The 27,052-nt window shown below is 39.5% G+C and overlaps 1 protein-coding gene across 1 annotated transcript; it reads right to left on the reverse strand.

Moving 5' to 3' along the window:
* Positions 1–544: 544 nt before the first annotated feature.
* On the reverse strand, positions 545–22,688 carry LOC143153188 (neuroendocrine convertase 1). The gene is made up of 13 exons (XM_076324124.1): positions 22,650–22,688; positions 22,300–22,446; positions 21,816–21,882; positions 21,018–21,289; positions 14,493–14,705; positions 13,680–13,780; positions 12,952–13,017; positions 8,687–8,828; positions 7,666–7,676; positions 6,874–7,043; positions 1,357–1,490; positions 1,065–1,196; positions 545–685 (listed from the first exon to the last, which is right to left on the reverse strand). Exons 1-13 carry the CDS (start codon positions 22,686–22,688, stop codon positions 554–556), a joined length of 1,626 nt encoding a protein of 541 aa, XP_076180239.1. The 3' UTR covers positions 545–553.
* Between the last annotated feature and the right edge of the window lie 4,364 nt (positions 22,689–27,052).

Consider the following 27,052-nt stretch of genomic DNA (forward strand, 5'->3'; position numbering starts at 1 on the left):
GGCTGCTTGTAATTTCAATTACTAACGAATTTGCCGATTACGAATAGAAACAGATAATTTTACGTTTACGATATGACTCGTGGAATATTGCAATTCGTTAAATGTATCTCTGAAAATTAAAATTAGTGTACAGAAATTGTCGATCGAAATGTGGTAAATGAACTGTTAAATGAATTCTGAAGTTGTTTGACGTAACCAAGGAATTAATATACTTTTTATCTTAATTAACTTGGGATCAATTTATTGTTAGGCAGTTGCTATGATTACGAAGACGTGGTTTCCCTAGCAATATTGGCTCTCTGGAAATATGAAAACGTCGACAGTTGTCAATACGTTAACGAAGAACCAAAAATATCTGAATATTGTTTTTTTTTTTTAGAAAATAACACAAGCGTTTGGCAGTCACTAAAGAAAGCTGTTAAGAAAGGTTGTACACACTTTTAAAGCCTTGTTTAATTCGATTTAAAATCATCAATTTATTTCCACTTCGTGTAGAATGAAATACATAAGATCGAGCCTTGCTTCGTTCGTTGTTCGATTAATACTCTTCAATTTACACCTGTAGAACTTCCTCGAGCCAGTGTTTTTCATAAATGTTGTTTGTTTTCAGAACTCGTGGCTCGAGACTCTCGTGTTTCCCCTTGAGCACGTCGTCTGTTGGTCCGTTTGCGTCAGACGGTTCGTTCTGCGATGAGATACGGTCGAGTCTTTGTATTATACACTATTTAATATAATTGGGAAATTTCTTACCCTCGATTTTCTTTCAGAGCAGTGGTTTCCAATAGAGATAAAATTTTCTTGAATTTATTTCAATTCGTTCAAACTAAATTTCACGGGTCACATTTCTCTATGTGGATAATTGTTTTGCACGACTTACTTACGAATCGTAAGACTTCTCTCTAGGAATTACACGCTCTGTCTTGGAAAACACTGTTCTAGAGAGAAAAAAGTACAACGATAACAAAGTTAACATTAAATTTACAATATGCGATCGAGTTTCAATACACCGAAATCGTTTGCTTCGAAACGATGGAAGCAGCGCAACAAATGACACATCCACTTACGGTTTTTCGAAATCGATTGTACTCTTGATTATATATTCTCGGCCCGTTTTCACGATACCGAGGCATTTCCCTTGTTCCGTGTAGAATCAATGCAAACGCTCCCATTGTGCCGTTATTCCCTGTTGGACCGATCTGTTCTGGCACAAATAAGTGCAATCAAACACTGATACGTGACACGTTTAATAAGCTTGAATAAATTCAAATTGTTTTCTCGATCGTCGTACGGGAAAATCGAGCATCAAAATATCACGAATAACGAAAGAAACTGTAGACGAATTTAGAAATTAATCACCTCGTCGAGGATGTCTAGAATCCATTCACCACGTGGATCTTCTCCCCAGGATGCCACGGACATGAATTTCCATTTCTCGAAACCAGCAGCCGAATTGTCCAATTTTCTTGGTTTCAGAATCTGTACCCTTGTCCCTTGAAAATAAATGTACCGATTAATTTTTATCGATTCCACGCAGATTTATAGTGTCCGGTGAGCATAAAATGAAAAAGTTAATCGAAAATATAGAATATAACTGTTCTATACGAGTTGACTAATGCGTCTGTATTTTATTCGCTATATCTACTTGCGTCGGTGTTCTTAAACATTGATCTTGGTATGGAATTACCTAGGGATGTTTTTCATTGATATTATTGTCTTTTAATTATTTGCAGTTGAAACAAATAATATCATCGACCAAAGATTTCGATGCTTGCCACTGACACAAGTAGAAGTAGAGGATAATGAACAGACACGTTGAACAAGTCTTACTTAAATGCAAATATATTCGTTGAATCTTGGACATTTCTCGTAAATGATTCGAATGAAAAATTTTCATTCCATATATTTTCGATTCATTTTCTCACGGAGGTCTGGTAGGTATATTTGTACACATCTATTAGCATAATACGCACGATTTTTGGATACACAATACATCGAATAGAAACCTGAACAGAAAAATAATGACGATACAATTCATTAATGTTTTGGAAAGTTACTCGTTTTCCGTGTTAGTGATACAATTCGAAAGGTTTCGATTCTGGATTTACGATGCAAAGCAAGTTGATAAATTGATTATTGTTGATAAATTGATAATTCGCGCCCTTTAGAATTGTATCGTTATTGTAGCGAATGAGATTTTTGATTTACAATTAGATGGTCGTTTAATTCGGGGATCGGACAATCGAGGGACTACTGCAGATAGTAATTACGCGAAGCAATTAGAGACATCGAAATTAATTCGGCCGTGATCCAACACGTTCGAGCGAATTTGATTTTTTTTTTCGTCTTCAATGGAAACCAGGGAACGAAATTGTGCCTGGTTCTCCTTTTGGAAAGCGGAAACGTGGAATCGCGTGCTTCTGTTTCTGGTCCCGGTGGCCCTCGACGTTTTTCGAATATTCCCCGCTGCATCGATGCACGCAACGGTAACTATTAATATATAACAGGTGTCCGTGAACGTGTACGGAATTGAACGTCGAGGCGCAATGGTCTAGCCAATCTCTCCCACGCTTCGAATTATTCCGATTGAAGCTGTTGCGGCAGAATCGCTCGCAATCTTTCACTTTTTCTTTTATAACGTGCACGGCTTTCCTCTGATCCCAACTCTTTCGAGAACAGTCAAAGAATGGGAGGGAATTGTCTAATCGATAAGTAAGTGGAAGTCAAGAGAGTAGTTAAGTGCACCTGCGAACCACACCGAGAGAAGGAAGTTAAATTTCCTTTAAGATTGTACTTTTACGGATCCTCTCGCATTTTACAGTAGACGATAGCTTTCTAAAACAGAAAGACAGAAAGTATGCACGATCAATCATTGTACAAGGTATTCGAATGGAAAATTACTCATTTCTGAAGTTTACGAAATTATAGTAAACTTTTTGTGTACAGTTGTATATTTTGTATACGTACAATGGACAATTTATTTCAAATATTGTAATCGGTGGCTCGAAAATATTCACAAAGACTGTTAGCTACGATTGACTTCGTCGAACAATACCGATTCGAAATACAATGAATTTTATTCAATAGGAAGAAGCGTTGCTTATATCACAGAAATTGTACGATTCGGAGGAGTACAAATGCAAACTTTATATCATTATTTACACTTAAATTGCTCTTGAAAAACTGTTTGGCTCCGCGATCGTAAATTCAGATTCCTAACTATTCTACTACTTCGGAACGGTTGACACGACGTGAAATCGATTTGGAGTGGTGACGCGTCGTTCAGATGCATCTGTGTTGATCGTAAAAATGTTATTTCCAGGAGATTTTCCTAGGCGTTTTTCCCTGACAACGCTATTCGCCGATATAAAATTTGTAACTAGTAGCGATCAATAACCGACGCCGCGAAATAAATGTTTCGAGGTGTGGAGACATGCAAACCTTTGAGCGCATATCAGGTACTTGAATCGTTAACAAATTTCAACCATCAGATAAACGCGTAAGATGTTTCAATCGTTATTTTATTGAGAAACTTTCATAGTTGGAATGAAACTAATTTTGCGTTTGTATCTATGCGAAGAATACCGGAACAATTTGACAAACTTGCCAAGATTTGGGAAAACGCTTACAAAAAAAAGAAAGAAATAAAAATGATATTTACAAAATTCAAAAAGAAGCATACTACGAAATAAGGGAAGAATAAAGTAATGTAAATTATGTTTCAGTATTTTTTGAAGATCATACGAATAACATGAACACAAAACATTATGAAAAGCATAAAAATTAATTTCTCTTTGACAAAGAATATCTGCACATAATACAAATTATTTAAGAAAATATTTAATTATTTTGTAATGGATGTGTCTTTTAGTATCTTAACTTTATAGGAAAAATTTGCGAATCGTGTCGAGATCTTTCAATTAGAAAGATCTGTATCTTTTACAAAGACCTGTAAAATGCTGTCGATACGCTTTGGTATTTATTTTCATTGCAATCTATCGGATAATTAATTGCCTACCAGATGTGATAAATTTGATCTGATTTCATATACCGTGGGTGAAAATATTTCATTTTCTCTAAAGCGGGGTCCGGTCACATTTGCTCGAGTCTTTCCGGTTGTTCTGCATATAGCATATACATACATATGTTCGAGACGTGACTTATGTATATTTCTATGCCATCTTTCCAACTATATGTAACGATGATCAAGTAATCGTACAATGATAAATAATAACACGCTTATGGTAGTATGGATAAGTTCTTTTGACACCGGTGTATCTAGAGTACACAGGTATGTCCAACTCGTTGCTTGCACGTGCATTTTGCAATGATCCTGTAGCATGGTATTCTAATGTAGGTACTGAATGTAGAACATGCATGTATGCAAATTGCACGCCTTCCACAGCTAGCAGCGAACTTTGGAAAGATGTACAAGGCGCGATAAAAAATCAAACGCAACAAAAAGTATGTTTTATAACTCTGTGAAAATTTCTCAACGTATTCATACAACTGTCTCTATAGAAATCAAAGACAGTTTCCAAAGAATAATATAATGGAAGCTTTCAAACTGTTCGTCGGCACGAAATTTTTAAATCCAGCATTTTATGCATATTGAAGTATTACCATCGCATACTTTTCTCGTTGAAATTTACTTAATTTGTTGAAAAGTGAAACTACGAAAGCGATAGAAATATCATTGCAAAGGAATATCAACACAAACTACCGAAGAATCGAATTACTAACGGATTAGTATTGAATATTATTCGGTATTGAACAATTTGTCTGGGTCGTGTATTTATTACCATACGACCTTTGTTAAGATCCTTAGCTCGTTACTAGAATTTGAGTTAAAGCACTCTAAAGCCAAAGTCGGTCAAACTTTAGTCACATCTAACGCAAAGTTTGCTGGGTTGGTTTTGGCAATGAATCCACTAGCAACAGTTGAACGAAAAGACGGTTTACTATCGGTATTTCGGTAATTATTTTGATTTCGTATTTCAAACCTGGATCGAATTAGATGGATGTTCGAAAAAAGCGATTAATTTATAATGTAGACGCAAAACTTAAATCTCCGTAAGGGTGTAACAAATTGACTGGACAATAATACAGCAATTGGAACTAAGTAAATTCAGATATCTAGTATTGCTCAAGTTTAATAAAACCCTCGGGGGAATAATCTAAGCGAAAAAAGTGAGAGGTAGGATAATTTGTTTGAAACTATTATCTAGTCGTTCGATACTGTTTGAGAGAACGAACACTATGGAAGAAAAACAAGAACAAGAATTAAATTACACGTCAGTGACTTGACTGCTGCTCAAATGTTGGCTTTTTTTATAAGCCTGTATTTGTATCTGTAAAAAGTTTACAGCTTCGTATTTGAACGATATTATTTCGGTACGATAGAGAAGAGAAAAATCGAATATCGTGAATATTTTTCACAAAAAAAACACGATAAATTTAGAAACTACTTATCATCGAAGAAACAGAGTATCGAGTTCGATCATTTCGTCAAATATATCTCATTCGGCGCATCAAATATCTAGTTATTTAGACTTCGATGCTGTTTTCTAAACAAGTCTCCTTCCGTTGTTAGAATTATTTATAAATGTTCACTATATCGAAGAAGTTCACAGCGAGGGATAGTTAAGAATATTTAAAATGTCTTAATCCGATATCTAAAATATCCAAATACAGATACGATCAATATGAATACCAATATTCTTGGTATAACGTTTACGTACGTACAGAAAAGCATGTCGTTTATTTTAAAGATGTACGAGTACTCGAAACTTTTGAGCTACAGTGTATGTCACTCGTGGTAATCGCACGTTGATCGTTGGAGCAAACATGTGTTTGCAAGATGTCGCGCAACGTCGGTAGTAATCGCCATTTCGCGCGAGATTGCTTCACTGCAACTGCAACTCTAACCGTACGACGGTGCATTCCCGCGACTGCAGTTGATCCCCACCCGTCATTTCTTGCTATAACGTAACATGCCCGTAGCCCGGTTGAACGTATATGGCTTAAAAGCTTCAGGAAAGTTAACCAGCCAAAAGGGTACGGTAGCAATAGTGGGTTCTCGATGGCCTTTAACAATCAGTTGGGTTTTTCCTCGCATCGTGTACGAGCGACAGGTGTACGAAAAGAAATTGGATTAAATTTCAGCAAGAAAAACAAGCCAAGAGCAAACTTCTTTGGAATCGCAGGAGACTGGAGTTTAAAGGTCTTTCGTATCCGTAGATCCGTGATTCGGATATCGATGGAACGATTAATTATTCGAAGCTTAATATCTCCCTTAGCGATGCGCAGAGAGCAAGTTTCGTTATTGTAATTTGCGATCTTTGGATCAAAGAGATTACAGCTATTATTCCGTAACATCGCGACGCGAGGCTCATGTTTAAAGACAAGAGTATGGAATACCGACGAGGTCGAGTAAGTGTGTTTAATGTTTGATAGAATTCTAAAAACTGCACGACGTTTTGGACGTTAGGAAAGACGCGAAACCAGATGCACAAAGTGGCCGTGTGTGTGCGTTTGCGTTTAATAATTGAAGACTGCAGGGCGTTTGGGGAGCGCGTTAGCTCATCAGTCAAGGGTTCAAGACTTCGCCATAGTCGCAGCGCAAAGGGTAAAGAGTGCGAGAATTGGTACAAGGGCGTGTAAGGATTTAGGTCGAGAACGGTCTACGCGAGTTACGTTTTAGTAGACATAGTTTGAATTAGTTCTAACCAGGTTTTTTCATCTGCCTGGGCCGGCTGTTCGTAATACGCGCATACCGCGTTATATTCCTTCGTCTTGACGTTTATTCCGCGATACGTTCACGGGCAACGAGCAACTTCAAAGCACGTCGAGCCACTGGAAATGGGAAGAGCATACCTGAGGGTGCAGTGAGATGCATCTGAAGAGCGCCGCGAAGATTGTACTCGAGGGTGACCTCGATCTCCACGTGTTCCAAAAATGTTATCTCATTCCCCGTCGATCGACACTCGTTGCCAGCCTCGAATCGTAACCGCCTCGTATTTCCATAAGCCAGGCTCCTGTCGATTCTAAATCGAACGCCACGTTTACTCATACGTACACGTGCATTGACCGCGAGTTACATTCGTGTGCAATCGCCCCTTGTCGATAGAACTGGTTGAAAGTCTCCGGAATATTCTCTGTCAACCGTGTTCCGTTTCGACGGTCAATTTTAGTAGATATATTAAACACTATTGAATATACTCGCAAGAAATGTTACTCAAACGTTCAGAATGGTTTTGGTTTTTTCTTCTCGAATTATGACGTCGAAGACTACAATCTAAGAGACACGTACGTATTTCTTTACTCGTGTTTTCAATTTTAGGGGTAAAATTGTCTAGTTCGTCACGGATTGGGAATTTTACGAAGCTGTTGATAGTAATGTTTGGTAATTTTTCTAGAGATGAATTTTCGTGAGTGTAGACACACGTTCGAAGTAAAAGGCGTGTCGTTGGAAGAGATACCCGTCTTTCAACGAACGGCCAACTGACGCGCGGGGAAACGCACGAAAAATCCTCGAGACGTTCCACTTTTTCGACTGCCTTCCTTACGGTGCTGTAACGAATGGATGAAGTGCTCTCCTCGGCATGTTGAATTTAACGACGTAAAGTCACCGAGCTTTGCTGCGCTTTTTAAAGGAACAAGGACAACCGAAGGGTCGCCTCGGGGTTTCTTTGCAAGAAACTGAAAGCATCCTTAGCGTCGAAACAGGCTGGGAAAAGCATAGTACGTTTCATTTTCTTGAATTTGTAGCGTGCAATTTTTCATAAACACGACTCGAAACTACACAGCTGCTGCCAGTGTTTCGTAAAACGTGCACGCTCGATTCAAATGCAAGCTCGAGATTCGATAAATACTTTCCTAACGTCTTATCTACGAATAATTAATATTCTCTCAATCTGTATTACTTTATCGATAAATTGATATAGAAATGGAAAGAAATTGCGCAAAAAGATGTCCAATCTGTGGATAATTCGTATTTCTTCCTCACGTTTTCTTCGAGTGTAATTTATTTGAAAAGAATTGAAAGGACGACTAACGAAATATCACGATACCATACATTCTACTGCTTTATTTACCGAACAAATACTTATCTTCTGAATACCGTTACTTCAGAACAACGAGAAATAAAAAAATAATATCACGAGTGGCTCTTAGATGACGATTGTTAATTCCAATGAGTCAACGTCGAAAATCTTTTGCGCAATGTCGTCTAATATTACTTCGATCGTTACTCGTCCACGGCTCGAGAATTTTTGTTTTCGTTTATTGCGCGCTCAATATTCAAACATAAATACATCGAATATGTATAGACAGTCGAAAAAATGTATTTCCGCGGGGAATGTTATAAAGCATCGCAAGCTGTTTAAATATTCGTCGTTTAAAGCACCGCAGGGAATCACGTTCGACCTGTGGTAATCCAAATGGACCGTGAGAGGTAAATCCTACGTGTGCGGTGGCTGCGTGTGGTGAGTTCAGATAGAGCTGTGTCAATATTATCGATCAACGAACGCGTATCTACATACATTGCGTTCTAGAAATCCAACGGATACTTGCTACAGAATTTCGTTCATCGAGCATGAACGATTCGCGTTGAACGATAACTGAAAAGAAATTTTCTCCGGACGACTGAAACGTGTATTGTTGCAATTTTCACTCACATTCTCGAGACGTTCACTTTGCAGACGGTTCTATCCGGCACGGTGGTCCAATTGGAACTCGCCGCGACCAGCGCGTACGCGTTCATAAGTCCAAAGCCGAAACGCGAGTTGAACAAAAATCCTGCGGAATTTCTGAACCAGCCTGGATTCTCCCTGAAAGTTGTCACAATTACGGTTTACTGGCGCGAAAGGAAGAACGACCGGTGTAAAATGAAACGGTTTCACCCGAATTACGGAGTAATCCCTCTTTGCGCGCAGAGGGGGAAACCCACGTCCTGCTTAGGGACGCGCGGTTCATTTAACTTCGTTCCTCTTTCGAATCGCACTTTTCCTTCAAAATGTTTCTCGTTTACTAATACGCTCGATCAATTTCGATCTCGATTCATTGCTTCGACGGAAGTTTCACCGTAAAATTTTGGAAGATAATTGAACGATCCGTAACGAAATAAAAGAAACTTTGTCGCTTGCGAAGCATTTTATTCGAAAAATACTGTACGAAGGATAAAAATATAGTTACCTGGGTTTCTTGATTTCATCGACGACTACTGAATATTCTTAATAAATCTGTCTCAGCCTACTAGGAACGTTTATTTCTGAAATTTTTCCTTCTCTTAGGAAAGGTTTGTAACGAATCGTAATTGAACAAAATTAAATTCGGATATATCGAGATTGAAATTGGATAAAAAGTGAATTTCCCACGATATTTTTCGGCGATGTGCTCTTCGATGGAGAATAAAACGCGAAAGAATCAACTAAAACTGCGACTGCAATTTGTCACGGAAGAGTTATAGAATGCACAGTGTACACTTACAATCCATTTGATCGTCGCCACTCGTACTGATTAAATGATTTCATTAGCAGAGCGAGGAACTGGACGCCGCGCGTGTTAACCGGTATCCGTGACTGCCTAACTTTCCAAATACACAACACGGTTGTACGGAAAGAATCCGGATAAGGGAGAAAAGTGGAAAGCTCGTTTCTCGAGTGATACGAACACGTGACGACCCTAACGGACGATCGTCCGCGTGTTATTTTTACCATAGAGAGGCAGAGATCTTCCCGTTCGTTTCACCTCAATTACTGTTTCTCGTTGAAACGACACGACCTACATTTCCCATCGGTCGTAGAGTGAACAAGAACGAAGGGATGCTTTAATTCAGCGTGATTCGCGATGCCCGGCGACGAGAATTCACGATCGACTTCCTTCTCTCGCGAGAAAGCTTTCTCCGAGGCTCGACGAACAGAGGAAAAGCTCTTCCAGAGACGAAAAATCTGTCAAAATGTTCGAATCGAAGCAACGAGAACCGTCCGCACGAAAAGTATCCAAAAGTCGAAGCTACCGAAACGAGTGAACCGTATTCGAGAATACCGTAATTTTAATTTTAACGAAGAATCTTTGAAATAATTGAAAATAATTAAGTATTCTTTCGTTCGATAGTCTAAAGGTTGAATTACCGGCTTCTATGTATATAGAAATCAATAGAAGAAGCGTTTACATCGATGGAGCTTCGGTTATTTCAATTTGATTTGCATGTATAATTTGATATATTAATTAATTGATATATTAATTGCATATATTAATTTGAAATAACCGAAGTTATTCAATATACGTATATATTGTATATACACATATTTTGTGCGTTCAAAACAGGATAAATTAAGCGGATGTAGTTCACTCACTTGGGAAATTCATTTTTCGTTAACGTTTCGAACAGAAGAATTCATTTCTTACGATGTACTATGCAAGTACGTAGGTTAATTTAATTCTTCGGTACTTAGGATGTGCACGCTAATTGCTCCCTGTTTGTACAAATTTCTCTAATCGACCCCATAACGTTGAACTATTTTCAACACGCAATAATGTAACGCGAACTTCAATCCCGGGTGAAATTTTGAGTGTAAGCTAATTGAAACGTTAGAACTACATGGAAACATTGTTTCCGATGATACTTTTCTTTTCGAGGTTACCTCGATTGCTTCCTGGGATCTACAGCATTTAAGATGGACGAGCAGCCGGTTCAAGTTCCCGAAAGTGCTGTGACCTATTTATTTCCTAGCAAATGTACGCGTCGCAGACTCACTGTCAAATATTTTGGCCGACGAAGGCCCATTCAGATGCAAACTCGCTAGTTCTTCGATGTCGTGTCTCTCGTTCGCTATATTCAATTGTTTTCTTCATTCAAAGACTTCAATCGAAGCCTCGAATTTGCTCCACTAACAAAGTTCACAATTTTTTCATTCATCGCTGTACCCTTTTATGATGAGCGATTGTTGAATTCTCATTCAGAGAATAGTGCATTATGCGTGTTTGAACGTGTGCAGCACAGTTTCCACGAAAGTCACGCAAGTTCTAACGAGTGAACATCCATTGGATCAACAATGTGAAGGAAAATGGCTGTGTATAATATAAGGAAGAGTGCATGTGTCAATTAGAGTGATTTGTTTACGAAACGAGGTACGAGACTATCGTGTGCAAATGATTGTATGCATATATCGACAGTGTCCGCTTAATTTACCCTGTGTGTTGTACGAGGACTTGAAAAATTTGTGAACTTTCGAGTGAAATTGAATAAAAGTGGTATACTTTATGTCTTCGAGAGTGGTACATTGAGTAATATTAAATGTTACGAGAGTGTGTACGCGCAGATTAGTTGAAAGTGTATTTAAAAGAAGACCGAAATCCTTCAGGAAGTGATCCTGTGCATTCGAGTCGGACCACCCATGCCAAGAGGTGCAAAACTCTCAATGGAGAGTTGTCGCATTATAATGCACCATTTGTAAGAGCTTTTATGCATTGTGGTTACTGCGAGCGGTCTGTGCAACTGGCTTGTCGCAGCGGAATGTACGAAACTGGGAAAAGACGATGAGTTGTTGAACTTGCTCAAAAACAGAGAAGAGAACGACGAGTAGCGATGAAAAGCGAGAGGGAAAGTATTGATTTGTATCGTATCGTACGTAGTGGAAAGTAAAAGTCGTGACCGTGGTCAAGTGGTTGTTTCTTTGTTCCATTGGTTCGTTTCCAATTACGACTATTAATTTGAGCAGGTAGCGAAAAGCTTAAGATGACAAATACATCGCGAGCTGTGTTAACCAACTTGAGTACCGACCTGCAGAGACAGGTTTCGTTACAGATTTCGGAAGGTCTCGCCTACACCAAAAGGGATGACTGGAGCTTGCACTCCGGTGTCAAATTGGCAGTTCACGTGGAAGTACTCCGCGTGGATGCGTTGATTGAACGTATCTTAATCCGTTCAAACGTAATTAATGGAGGCGGTGTCTGCTGGGCCTTTGAGGTAGGTGCAAGCACGTGAAACACGATCGGACGAATCATTCTACCTTTTCGAAAGTGTTATCGATGAATTGACGAATGTTTTTCAGTGAAAATTAGCGTACACGCAATCTTATTCGGGCAGTGTTCAATTACGTGTAATTCGAATCGTTTATGAATTCCGTAAATACGGGCGAGTTCGAACGAGGTCAAGTTTGAACTGATTTTCATCGGGAAATCCAAGCCGATTCGTTGGTTTTAATCTTACGAATATACATTGGACAATGAAAGAAACTTGAATTTCTATTGGTCGAAGGAAGTGGAAAAAGAAGCAGGAAAATCTTGGGACGAAAGAGAAAGGAAAAATAATTTCATCGACAGGAGGATTAACGACGATTGGTTCCGTATCGTATGTAAAAATGATGCTTCGTATCGTCGTGAACGAAAAATTATTTTAAAGGGAAACATTACCCGCTCTATTGGTTAGACTTTTACGAAGAAAGTTCGCGTCACTTTGGAAGTCTAAGCATCTGAACTTTTACCATTATTGTAATACCTGCTACACGTGCTTTTACGAGAGCATTACGAACTAACCGTACATTAGTCCATATATATGGAGTGAATCACCCTGAAGTGAATAATTTACAATTATCGAGAATATTGCTTCGATCAGCGTCTCGTCAATTTGTCGAGTATTGCATCAGAATTTACAATACATATTCTCAAGATGATAGTTTCTTAAAAAGAGTAGGTACAAAAAAAAAGAAATCAATTTTTTAAATCCAAAATGAACAACTTCCGTTTCAGGAACGTGTGTTATTTTTTAATGTAACCTATCCCTTCGTGTTCGTTTACTCAAGATCCGATTGTATCATTATGAACATATATTTTCTCTCTGAAATTCTCAAGGGAATTGGATTCGATGGAAATTTCAAGGATGCTTAAACAGAATTACGTTTCGTCGAAATGAATATGATTAATTAGACAACATCGAAGCAACGGTCTCACCTGAGGGGGCTGTACTCCGAGGTCCACACGACGAGATGCTGCACGTCCCTCCACGTCAGGTTGGCGCTTCGATAACAACGAGTATATTAATCTCGACTGCCCGAAATCATCGCGGTAAAATAATTGCTCCGTTTCGTAAACGTGCAAGTCCTTTGGAACATTTCATAATGGTATTCGTAGGTCGCGTGAACGGAAGGCGAGTAAACCGAACGTTAACGAAAACAACTTGGACGAAGCGTTGTTTCCAAGTTTTGCAATCTTGCGCGTGGGTGCGCGTTGTACGTGGAAAATGTTCTCGAGACGTTGGAAGCGATAACTTTTTAATCGGGTCCCGGTGCTACGTTTCCCGCGCAGAGATGGATTTATTCGCGAAGCGTTTACCGCAGGGGTGACATTTCGAGTTTTCGGTGAAAACTCGTTTCTCGCGAATGAAAAACGAATCACCGAATTTCTCGACGAACAGATTGTTCAGCCAACCGAAAGAATTTCAGTCCGCGTCTCTTTGTTTCCGTCCATGTGGTTTTCCGGCCCGATGGAAAATTCTTGGTGTCTTTAAGATTGCTCGAAAACTCGCAAGCTACGTGGAAGTAGGTTCTTTGACGAAGGAAACGGATAAATCTAATGACTCTTCTTTCGAATTGGACGGCCTGGGCCGTAAGTATGATAAGACCGAGTTAGGAAAGTTCCGAGGGGGTAGATTCTCGAGTAATCATTGAGCGTGCTCGTACTTTACTTGCAAAGCCAGGGCCAGTATTCCAGCAGCTAATGGGGCGGACGCTGAGGTGCCCGTGTGACGCGTTGTGCAGGTGTTCCTTAGGTCTGTGGTCGCCTGAAAGCACGGAAACGGAATTCACCGAGTTAGTTCGTGCAACGAGGGTAACTGCGTTACGTTTATTTCGCAATCCGGAAGTCGAGCAGAAATTATTTCACTCGAATCGTTCCCAATGCCACGCATTATTATCCTCGAATAACAGATTATTTGGGTTGGTTTGTTTCGAACCGAATCTCGATATTATTGCACGAATAATTACGTAAGCGGAGAGCCATTAAAACCATTAAAGGTCCTGGAACGACGATCGATGCATTACCAACGCGCGTACAAAAAGCATTTAGGGACAATTTAGCAAATTTCATATTTCCGAGACACGTAGCCGAATTATTGTACGCGAGTTCCCATAACTTGGACCAAAGGTGTTTCTTCAATATTGTTACTCGCCTTCTTAATTTTTGAGTCGAAACAAAATTAATTTACCGAACACTCTTGTACATTTTCGTACAGATTTAAAGTACTTAATTCCACGTAGAATTAGAAAATAGTCGCAAAGTAGAAACACTCTGCTCCAAGTTTTCAGAATCGAAAGTCACGTCGCGTGTAAAGGATGGCCCCTCGAAAAGATTCTCCACGGACAAAGTTTCCAACTGTAATAAATTCTTCGCGTATATCCCCACCGTTATCGATCTTATATGATTTAGTTGCATTAGCAATGTCCGTGCCCTCTTTGAACGGCGTCAATGAAATTTATCGTCCATGCGCTACTCACTATCATCTGATCGTGATAAGCACCGCTGCTGTACGTCGTCGCCATTGTTGCCGCGCAACTTTCCCCGTACCATGGGAATCTTCCGGTTTGGCTGGCTGATCCCACACCGATCGTGTAAATGCTTCCTACGTATCCGTCGCATCCGCAATCGTCCGATTTCGAACCACCGTTTCCGGAAGCCCACACGTAAATGCTTCCCTTACCTCGGCGCCCCTAAACAAATCCTCGATGAAATCAATAACGTTATCGTATCGAGTAAACGAGAGCAAATATTAGCTTTCGTGAATTATTTTCGCGACACACCCGATCTAATCGGGAGATTCCAAGAAAATCCCGATGAATATGCAACGGTGATACAAATCATCGAGTTTTTCGCGACGTTTGGTCTTTGCGCACGTTTCTACGGAAACTTTCGAGATTTCGAGACAGTTTCGCGAGATGCTTTTTCGTGGTAGCAAACCGAGCAACTTTCGCGAGAAACGAGCACTTCCTCGAAAACAAAGCCTCCGATGCAATTTTCTTACTCCGTATCCTGACCCAGTTTGCACCATGAATTTTTACCTACAGTGTACACCCACCGTTATTATCAACCGATAATTACCGAGAGCGGACAAAAGAATTCTATTGAATTCATAATTTATCGGCTGGTACGGATAATATTGATTCGATATCGTTCTCGTTGTTAGTACAGACCTCGTTCCTGGTGGAACATAAAGAGGGTATTGTTTTCCATGTAGGGTGATTTAGAAATGCACGACTATATTTCAGAAGGTGAAACTACGTACTGAAATAAATAAAAAAAGATTGTACAAAAGTATGTCCATGTGACTTAGTTTTCGAGTTAAGATCAAAGATGTTTAAATTGTCCGTTTTGTTGTTCGATAGTTTTATTTCGAAGCCATTTAAAATCTATCGTGTATTCAACGGGAACCAAAAATATGCTCGCGGAGTTGAGAAGTTGATCTCTGGAAGAAACTAATTGTAAAAATCGTGTCGAGTGTAAATTAATTCAGTCCGTCTTCGAAGACCTGTAACTACGTTAAAATTGCTCGACTCTGTCCACATTTTTCTATAACATAGAGAGTAGAGAACTCGATGCTAAGGCGTGCAGTAGCACGTGGTGAGGCACGAGGTGGACACTGAACATTTTCTTCGATCGTTCCAAATTTAACGACCAATTTACGACCAATTGTTTGGCGACCCTGACATTACGGGGGTGTCTAATAAACCACGATCCTCTGGACACTAACCACGAGTAATATTCCTTTTTTTTTCTTAGTAGACTATCTACTTAGTAGATTTTGTTTTTTATTCCGTTCGGGAATAACGGTCCACGCGAGAGATAGTAAATATTCTGACTACTCGAGCAGATTCTTCGTTAGATTTATTATTTGTCAAGACACTCGTGAAAAAGTGGAATGTTACAAAACGATTCGGAACCGTAGATTTGAATCCAACTATTTGATTCTTATTTCCAATCGTACTTTTCCTATACCTAGTGGGAAGAGAGGGTTTTATGGAACAAGGGCTTCCGCAGGGACCGGCAAAAATACCTGCCCCTTTGTTCGCAGCATGTTCTCTCTCAAGAGACGGCGATAGACCGTTCGGACCAGCTACACGGCCGGTCACTTGCTTATGCAACAAGCAGAGGTGGCCGGACTGTCAGACGAGGAAGCGAGCAACAATAAGCTAAAGATTGGATAATTGCTCGGCAGAGTACAGATGTTCGTACATGGTGGCCTTAAAACTAACTTAATCTATGTTTAAAACTAAAGATCCCGCGGCGGCTGCGATGAGAGTGTCCACTTCTTTCTTCTTTTTTTTTTTCTTCCTTCTTCTTTCTTCTTTCTTCTTTCTTCGTTCGTCGATGTGCCTACCTAAGAGAGACAAATTGAAAATTGGAAATGGTTGAATACATGTCATACAGTAACAAAGGAAATAAACGAAGCAGTGACAAAAAAAATAAGCATGGAAAAACAAGAGTCCCAATATCGAACATTTTCTAAAATTTATGCCTGAATTTCAACCCTTGGTATCAGGAGATTACTGTCGCCAAGGAGGTATGCATTTCGATTTTTCAAGTATCAATCAAATGTTAAATTGATATATCTAATAGACAATTATTACTTTCCATATTTTAAAACTTTACGAAACATCTCTTTACTTCAAAGCTCGATCAAAATCAATTTCTATAAGTTTCATAATCATTTGTGATGCATAAATAAGATGAACAGTCTTCGATCAATATTGGGAACAAGCATAAATGTTCGTAACAATCGTGGAAATGAAGAAACGTTCACCGAAACCGTTTGCCTTCGCAGATTTCGCAATATCTTGATGTTTATTCATTATAATAACTAACAACCGTCGTAGGACCATAAATTAAACAATTATTAAAAATGTTCTAGTATAAATAATGGCTAAAGAGCCATCAATTTCTTGAAATATTCGTTAGACCGAACAAAGACAATCGAAGTAGCCGTAAGATAAAATAAATGTTTGTATGTATGCAAATATATTCTGAACGCGCTATTACAGACCCCTGTAACGTGGTAATTACATGTGTTGCCATCTATTGGAGAAAGGGTTAAACTACACTTGAGGGGTGAAAACACCTGGCGGCAAAACGCTCAAGTTTGTCGAAGAATTGTTCTGACTTCTATCAATAGATGGCGCCAGCGATAGGGAATATCGTTTGAAAGCAGATACTTATCTCTAATGTCGGTAAATAATACTTGTGGAGCCATCTATTGATGAAAGACAAAACAATTCTTCGACAAACTTGAGCGTTTTGCCGCCAGGTGTTTTCATCCTTTAAGTGTAGTATAACCCTTTCTCCAATAGATGGCAACCCAAGTGATTACGATTTACCAACATTTACCGATACCGCATATAAATAATTCCGTTTGAATGATATTCCCTACCGTGCGATAAAATAAATGAATATTCCTGTACAAACTTTGGTACGTATCATCTATCGGATAAATTTAAAATTAAACGAAATCAGCATAATGTAATTTCCCTGCATTCTAGCCTACCTTTATACATTTAAACAAATTTTTAATACCTCGAAATCGAGGTTAGACATATCGATTATCGACTCACAAGTCTCTATCATGATAATTTTTCTATCTAGAAAAGTGATTAATAGAATTTCAACACTTTTGAGTAAAAAATACAACTCCTACGTGTATTGTATATACGTATATTACGTATAACAACGCATAATATACGTTGTATATTGTTATAAGAATTAAACACACGTCAAATTCATGACCCAAATAAACAATGCTTTAAAACTTTATGAAATACGTTTTAACATCGAAGCTCGATCAAAATTAATGTCATAAAGTTTCTTAATCATTTGTGGTGTATAAGTAAGATGCACATTGTTCGATTAATATTGGGAACACATATAAATATTAGTAACAATCGCGGAAATGAACTAATATCCACCGAAAAGGTTCGCTTTCGCAGATTTCGCAATATCTTGAACTTTATTTATCATAATTATTAACAAGCATCGTAGGTCCGTAGATTAAACAATTATTAATAATGTGCTTATATAAATAATGGCTTAAAATATCATTTTATTGAAATATTCTTTGCTCGCGCAGGATACCACTTCTACGCGTATTGTGTAAATTATAAGAATTAAACAAATGTTAAATTAATGTATCTAATAAACAATTGTTACTTTCCATGCGATAAAACTTTACGAAATACATTTTAACATCGAGTCTCGATCAAAATTAATTTCTATAAGTTTCTTAATTAATTGCAATACATAAATAAGATGCACATTGTTCGATCAATATTGGGAAGATGCGTAAATGTTAACAATAATCGCGGAAATAAATAAACAATCACCGAAACCGTTCGTCTTCGAAGATTTCGCAATATCTTGAAGTTTATTTATTATAATTATTAACAACCGTCGTTGGACCGTAGGTTGAACTATTATTAACAATGTCCCGATATAAATAATGGCTAAAAAGCTATGAATTTGTTGAATTATTCGTTAGATAGTGCAAAGATAATCGAAGTAACCGTGCGATAAAATAAATGAATATTTCTCTACATATCGAAATTACAGTTTGTATGTATGCAAATATATTCTGAACGTGCAATTACAAATCCCTGTAACATGGTAATTACATGGGTTGCCATCTATTGGGGAAAGGGTTAAACTACACTTCAGGGATGAAAACACCTGGTGGCAAAACGCTCAAGTTTGTCGAAGAATTGTTTTGTCTTTCATCAATAGATGGCTCCATAAGTATTATTTACCGACATTAGAGATAAGTATCTACTTTCGAACGACATTCCCTATCGCTGGCGCCATCTATTGATGAAAGTCAGAACAATTCTTCGACAAACTTGAGCGTTTTGCCACCAGGTGTTTTCACCCCTTAAGTGTAGTTTAACCCTTTCTCCAATAGATGGCAACACATGTAATTACCACGTTACAGGGGTCTGTAATAGCGCGTTCAGAATATATTTGCATACATACAAACATTTATTTTATCTTACGGCTACTTCGATTGTCTTTGTTCGGTCTAACGAATATTTCAAGAAATTGATGGCTTTTTAGCCATTATTCATACTAGTACATTGTTAATAATTGTTTAAGCTATGGTCCTACGACGATTGTTAAGAATTACGATGAATAAACATCAAAATATTGCAAAATCTTCGAAGGCGAACTGTTTCGGTGAATGTTTGTTCGTTTCCGCGATTGTTAATAACATTTATTCATGTTCCCAATATTAATCGAACAATGTGCATCTTATTTATGTATTGCAATTAATTAAGAAACTTATAGAAATTAATTTTGATCGATACTCGATGTTAAAACGTGTTTCGTAATGTTTTTAAGCATGGAAAGTAACAATTGTTCATTAAATACATTAAAAATAATTAATGACGCGGAGTAGGACACGACGGGTATATTAAAGAACTTTGGATAAACTTATTTAATTACAGTTTATTTTACGAGAACGTATTCGTGTCGTTAAACTGGTCGATTTAAATTGGGCAATGTACGCACATTCAAGGGCGGGCGATTTACACACTTGTAAAATTTCATCAGTTTGCAACATATCGACCAATCGAGCACATTATTTCCTCGACTATACAATTGTTAATGTATTTTATGTACAGGCCATCGAGAGGAGGAAAATGCTAGGTTTATAATTATTCAGCACCTTTGAACTACTAATATTCGCGCTTGCTCGTTGGAAATAATTCAATTTCGACCCGACAAATGTATGCTACGATACTGTTTAACTTGACATAGTCTAGTGCGCGTTAAAATTCTTATTTTTCAACCGAAAAGAAATCGGTTCTTTATAGTCTTATATTCTGTACCAATTGATTCCATATTCGATGTTCGAACATTAGTTTGTCGATTTAAAAAAGAATATTGTGCCACTTAAATTGTACGATCGTACTCGTCATTGACTGCAATCGTTATATACATGTCGCCGCGATGTCTAGGCGGTGGTATACCTATACAGGGTAGATGAAAAATCCTAGCACAACTGATCGAGTGGTAATTCTACTCGAAAGAATAAGGAGAAAATATGAAATATACACGATTTTCATCCGAAGCTTCGTTTTCGAGAGTTTCTATCAATCCTGTGTATCTAGAATAACGTGGTTTGCGGTGCGAAAATAATGGTTGCTCTTTCGAGCAACTGGATGGAAGATACTTTCAGGTATCGCTTCGTTTCGTGTTGCGAAATTAATCGCGAATGAATGTTCAATTAAATCAATCGAGTTTGAATACGAATAACTTTAGTATAGACAGATCGACAGTGGTACCGATCGTTCTGATGGTCGTTGATCAAGTTCTGGTTTCAAGTATCTTGATATAGGACTTTGGTGACCAAAGGGCGCACCTATTATCAGTTATTAGCATTTTCCTTCTATGGAAAACGTTTACTTTGTGGGTTTTTCCTAGCTCATTTTGGAATCTTAGTTATACTTATAACTCTTATAAGTATAATCTTGGTTATACTTATAAATAAATATAAATACCAATAAATAAGTTAAAAATTAAATATAATAAACTATACAAATAATAAAAAGTAAACACGCTAAAAATAAATAAGTATTTATATTTATGCTTATACTTATAAATATAACACTTATAAATATCATTCTTATGTCTATAAGTATCATATTTAAAAACATAAGTGTAAGTATAAATATAATTATAAGTTCTATATTCGTATAAATATTTATTTACAAGTATTTATTTAAAAAGAAGTATAATTTGATAGAAATATTTTTGGGGTAAATATTGAAATTGTACAACGCGCCTGTACCGAAGCGCGTTATTCTCTATATTTTATATCGAATATAAAACATTGAACTATACTTTAACGTCGAAGCTATTAAAGTAATCGCACTTTTCTGCGACTTTGTATTTTATCGTTACACCGTAACAAAGAACATACGATCTGTGTACGTATCTCCTGAACTATAAACGTGTATTTCTGAAACATCCTGTATACAGACCATCGTGACTCCCCGCTCGAGCGCCTCCGTGGCAAGTCTCCCGGGCCCCTCCAAACTTCTCCCGTTGTCGGCCGGTCCCCAAGAGGCGGTGTAGATGTCTACCGTTTCCGGTTTATAGCCCAGCGCCTCTCCCTCGACACGATCGTTCACCACACCGTCGAGGAGCTTGATCCCGCCAATGGAGGCCTCGAACGCGATCCCAACACCGCACTTCCGGTTGTTCGCTTCCATCGCTATTTCACCGGCGCACCTTGTCCCGTGGCCGTTCATACCTGGAGGGTATGCATAGTGTGAAGAAACGCTATCGAATTGTCCTTATCGAGGCCTCGAAGAAGTAGAAACTAGGTTACTCGATAAGTTTTGTCGTTTCTTCTGGAAAAATACTACGCCACTTGAACTTTGAACAATCGTAAGTATATAAACGAGTCGACAGACCCACACGAAACTTGGCTCACGTTCATCAAACAGTAGTACTGTTTTAGAAAAAAATCAAACGACGAATCCAATAGCTCAGTTTCTCATCGAACGACGAAATTTATCGAGCAACCGACTCGAGTATTACGACTCGGGGAGTAACGTGTAATATTTACGCGAGACTGGTAAGCGTAAAGAGGAAAGCAGAGGGGTAGCGAGCACTCGGTCAGTTATGCATTTTTAAGTAGTTTTTAATGTCGAGAACCTCCGTGCCCGAGAGCTTTAGAAGCCAACGAGACTTAAGAACTGCGTTTAACTTGGACTAGAACGGAAGCGGTAGTAAAAAGGGAGTCTCGGATTCGTATTAAATAATGCAACGTTCACCTGATAAATCGTACCGCGGCAGGGGATCGTTGTCGCCCTCGTTCACGTCGTAGCTGATGTACGGATCCTGGATCGATATATTTTCAGAAAGAACAACAGGTGAAATCGATATCGGTCGATACATCTTTACTCTTGAATTGTAACACAGAAGTATATGGGACGGATACATTTTCAATGGAAGTTGCTCGAAAGAATTAACGGATCACGTTCGTCGACAATTGCGGTGGACCCAATTTAATATCAAGAATTTAATATTCTAATCATAGAATCGGAAATTTTTTTTACTTGTAAAGTTTTTGGTAAAGTTTGTTTACGTGTAAAATTACTCGAGAAGGTGATTCGTCAATTATTTCGACCGATACGTTTGTATAGGTGGAACAGGGTCAGATACTGCCAAGGAATACGAAGGGTTGATTTTAACTGACTCGTTTCGTCATCTGTCGGACGTGAAAGACAATTGGAAGCTAAATTCGTCACGACTCACGTAGTTGTTCCACAAATCCTCGTGCGTGTACTCCAGCCCGTCGTCCAAAACGGCGATCCTAACGCCACGACCAGTTACCCCCAGTCGATAGAGGGGTAGAACGTTCAAGTCGAGCTTCGGTAGAGCTTTGTTCGACCTCGTGTCTTGCTGCAGTTGATAAAGAGACCTTGTCTCATCGGAAGATAACCAAACCGACCGTCGAACACGTTAACATCGACCACATCACCCGGATATCGATTTACTTTCGTATCGATTCTCTACCCTAGTCTTCCACGTAGCGACGTTACTCGTTATTTTCACTTTTTAAACGCGATGCAATGTTACAGGTACGGTTCTAATATATTCATTACCAGATACCATTCCTGATCCCAGAGTTCGTCGTTGAACATCAATTTGGGGTCATCGAGATCGTTGGTCCAAAATTCCTCCAAATCCTGATCGTTCTCTATACCGTTCAAGCGATACTGATCCACTTCGAGCCTTTTCTCCCTTATCAGAGTCTTCTCCGTAACCAAGCTCGCCAGTGGCACGTGATCGCGTTTGTGTCGCTCGATCACCTTTTGCTGATCCGCCCAAATAATCTTTCCGGAAGAAGAATCGTGTCAAGAGTCAATAGGATCCTTGCACCGTGAAATTTATCTAATCGCGACATGGCAAACGGAACTCCGAATAAGAAGGAAATTATTAGCTCGGATCGGGTCTTTTACGTATAGCACGAAAAGAATCGCGAAGGTTCGGAATCTTTCTTGGAAGCAGATACGTTTGCAATCGTTTCTGTACCGGGCTCGTAACTTTTCTTTCCGAGGAACGTTAAATGTATACGCAAATACGATTACCTTGGCGCTGGAATTGAGCGCTTTGGTCGACCAAAGTCCACCACGTTTCTTCTGACCGGAATTGTCGTCTTTGAGCCATATGTACGTGTCTTTGAATCCGAGGACCTGGATCGAGAAACGTGCAACGTTCAAAAATGCTGCGGCGAATATTCGATACTCACCACCCTCCCCGGAGGTTATCATTTGCGAACAAGTTTCGTGCAACAGTTACAACCGCGCGGGGCGAACGTTGCCCGATAAAAATTTAAATTAACACGCGGTGCCAATATTCGATATCCGGCGAGCAATATTGGGTAGCGTCCGCACTCGTCTTGTTACAATTATGAATGCTCTCCAATTTAACAATCGCGGGGAACCGTACCACGCGACAGGTGGAATTATTTCGCGCGAAAACGTTATCCTCGAATAAAGTAGTCTTCTCGGAACGCATCCGGCTCGTTTCTATTAAACGCTATTCGATGCTAGACGAGCGTGTCGCGAACACCATGAAAGTAGCGGGAAGTAAAAAAAATTTCACCCTCTATTCGAGAAGGGTTGTTCTTCGTACCTTTAAATCGAGCACCCCCGGCCGTAGAGCGTCAAGGATGAGCCGTCACGTCGCGACGTTTCAGCCCTTGGAACGATCGAAAGGGACGCTTCGATCAGGAGAGCACGAGGAGACAGTTGGTTCGACGGCGTCAGGAGAGAGAGAAAGAGAGAAAGAGAGAGAGAGAGGGGAGATGGTCGGAAAGGCTTTTGGGGGACGATCGAACGTCTAAACCGGGGTATCGTAACGTTATTATTATCCAACGCCACGTGGCAGTGGGGTTTTTGTACGGTATCCGCATGTGTCGCTTTTCTGCGAGGAGGGGACCACCTGGTCCGAGTCACTCATGGGAGAAGCCACGATATTTCCGTAACGACCGGCCCTCGTGCCTTTTATTTCGATCCACCTCCTGACACACGGATTTTCTGACTGCCGGCTCCTGATAGTTTATCGATTCACAGCTACCCTACCGATATGTCTATGCGTAGGTCCCGACGCATGGGAATACGTGCATCGGTTATGCAAGGGGAATTGCAGGTGCGAAGATCACGGATCGACGAGAAGGAAACACGCATCGGTGATTATAATCGTGTTCTTTGGACGTAATTGTCGAAGATTGCGTCGGCGTTGTTTAGTTCACGTCCATGTTCGAGAGGGACAGTGACGTTTTCAAAGATCGTTGTTAGTACGTTCTTCGGTTTGATACGCTCTTTAAGGATTTGGGTATCGAGAACGACATCGTGAATAGCGCATTTGAGATTATCATTGTGATCCGCCAACGCAAGTTCAGTTGGTATATTTCTCAAATCGATTGTTAAACTATCGGTTGCTCTCCGTTCGTATAAAAAAGAAATAAAGTCTACGCAAAGACTACGCAGTCTACTGCATTTTTTTGTCAGCTAAATACATCTGTGTTGTGTATTTTAATTAATTGAAACTTTGCTGCGATGTATAAACGATATCTGTTGCACTACGCGAATAACGCGAGATAAGACGAACAATTATCAGTTTGATTACTTTTGTCATTCTTTCATCTATGAAAAAGTAATTTCCATGACGTTTGTAATTATACAGTGTACGTGACGTTAGATTAGCGGAATAGATTTCGAAAATTCGTGTAATCGAAACGTTAGTGTTTCACGGACGTTACATTCGTTTTTAACGACACGAATGTCAATTATATATATGTACATATTGCACTCGACCGTGGATTTCGAGCATCGCGTAAAATCGAATGCGTCTGTTTGTACGCCGCGATGTACATATATCTCCTCTTTCCCGACGTAATCTCATACCCGTTGCATCGCGTTAGATCATTTTCGTGTTTCCACTCTCCGGACGAATATTGCGGCGGAAGGTATCATTTATTATTAAACTACAGGTAAAGAAACATTGCTAACTTACAGAAAGAAACCCCTCGAAGACCGTATTTCACCGCATTAAATTTGTTCAAGGTATCAAAGAAGCCTATGTTTTCAGCTGAAAACGGAATAAAGTAAATATCGTACATTGTTATACAACGAAAAACCACACGCGTGAATTTTGATATTCCGTTCTCGCAAATGACTAAACGAATCGCTCACCTCGACGAAGTAGCGATAATTAAAATCCATTTAATGATTTTGCGACGAGATCGTGAATTCTGTTGCTTTGTTTATACCATTGAAAGAAATAGTATCAGGTTGGGGAATGTGAAAAGGGCCACTAGAAGAACTTCTCTATCTTTAACGATAGAAAAAAGATACATCGCAGCAATCTTGCATTTCTTCAAGGGAGATGCGATCCTATGTTCACAGTTCTTTCATAGGCGAAGGTATAAACAAGATACAAACATCAACTTCGTTTTTCTAAACAGAATGCTTCTCTTCAAAACTCCTCACAATAGAGCGTTTTAAGACGCGTACAGTGACTTACGATCAAAGGTCATTCAACGATCGTTGCAGGTCAACTACGATTAAAAATAATGAACATTGATCGATGAAACCTTTCGAACGTATTTCGAACCCAAAGTGTTTCAAGTGTTGAAAAATGATGTCTACGTTACCCCTGAAACGAAGCAAGATCAGTGCGATGCATTTGTGTGATCTTTCTACGATTACGGGTCAGGGTCTGCTACCATAATCAATGGAACGATCGCACGCGATAATTGTCTACACTTGTTAACGAGCAAAGACGTATCGTACGCGATTATACATCTATATATGTAAAAACGCACCGATGAAATCGCGATCGATTTAATTAGTGAAAAAGAGCACTCGGTAAAGGGGGGTGGTTCGGCCCCGATCGCGATGTTTCACTGTTTCACGCGCGATATTACGGGATAGCGCATGGTCGCGCGATAGGCTCAAGAGTGACCCCAATTTTCGTCGAATCGCATCAGTGTGCAAAACAAAGGCCAGAGAAATCCGCGGCGGTGGCGGCGGCGGCGGCGGCGAGCGTTATGAAACTATAATCTCGCATCTGCCGCTACACCTCCACACTCCTGTCCCTCCATCCGTCGTTCACTCGCGAAACAAAAACCCTATAATCCGGTATCTATTATATTTGCAATGTATTCAGCCGGAGGGAATGCGTTCGATCGACACGCCGACGAACCGAACGATAAACGACCGAATAACCCCCTCCCCCGCCGCACTTCCGCGTGGATACACGATTCTTTTTTTTTTGGTTTTTTCCGTTTTTTTTGTTTCTTTTTTTTTTTTATGCGTTTTTTTTTCTTCTCTTCGGTTCAGTTTCGACGCACGGATAAACGATCGATGGACGGGACGCGGGAACGATCGCGTAAGCAGCTAGCGATTTTTATTCACGCGTTGTGCCATCGATGTTTACACGGTTTCCGGCGCACAGGAAGTCGAACGTGCGATTTACATCCGTGACGCTCGGCCCGGCGAATCATTTCGACGATACGACGTAAGATGATTTATGGGCCTGGGTATTGTTCACTGGATTGAGCGTTGTCGGCTTGACACCGTGACGCTCCAAAGAATGAAAGTAATTCTTTCGGGAATTATCGTCGTTATTATTATTATTTATTTTTCTTCGTTTCTGTTTCGGTCCGAGCTCACCGTTCATACGCGAAACGAAACGAATTCGAATGGGAGGCTGGGAAATGTTGAACGAAATACCGGGTTGATGGAAGATCCGATGGCGCGTTTAAATGTGGAGTAGGTCGGGAGAGCGCGTATTTCTGTGGAAAGGAAATCGTAATAGCGCGAGGATGTAGAGGAAACCAAGCGAAAATTTAACGGTACAAGTTAGTAAAATGAGCATCGACAAGTTAACAACGAAGGAATCATTCCAAATTAGTAAAATGAGCATTGAGAGAGCGTTGTAAGATGTTTGCAACGTACAATACACGCTTTTTCTTTCTTATTCGATCTAAATCGTACAA

The sequence above is a fragment of the Ptiloglossa arizonensis genome, chromosome 12 (assembly GCF_051014685.1).
Source record: "Ptiloglossa arizonensis isolate GNS036 chromosome 12, iyPtiAriz1_principal, whole genome shotgun sequence".
Taxonomy (NCBI): Eukaryota; Metazoa; Arthropoda; class Insecta; order Hymenoptera; family Colletidae; genus Ptiloglossa; species Ptiloglossa arizonensis.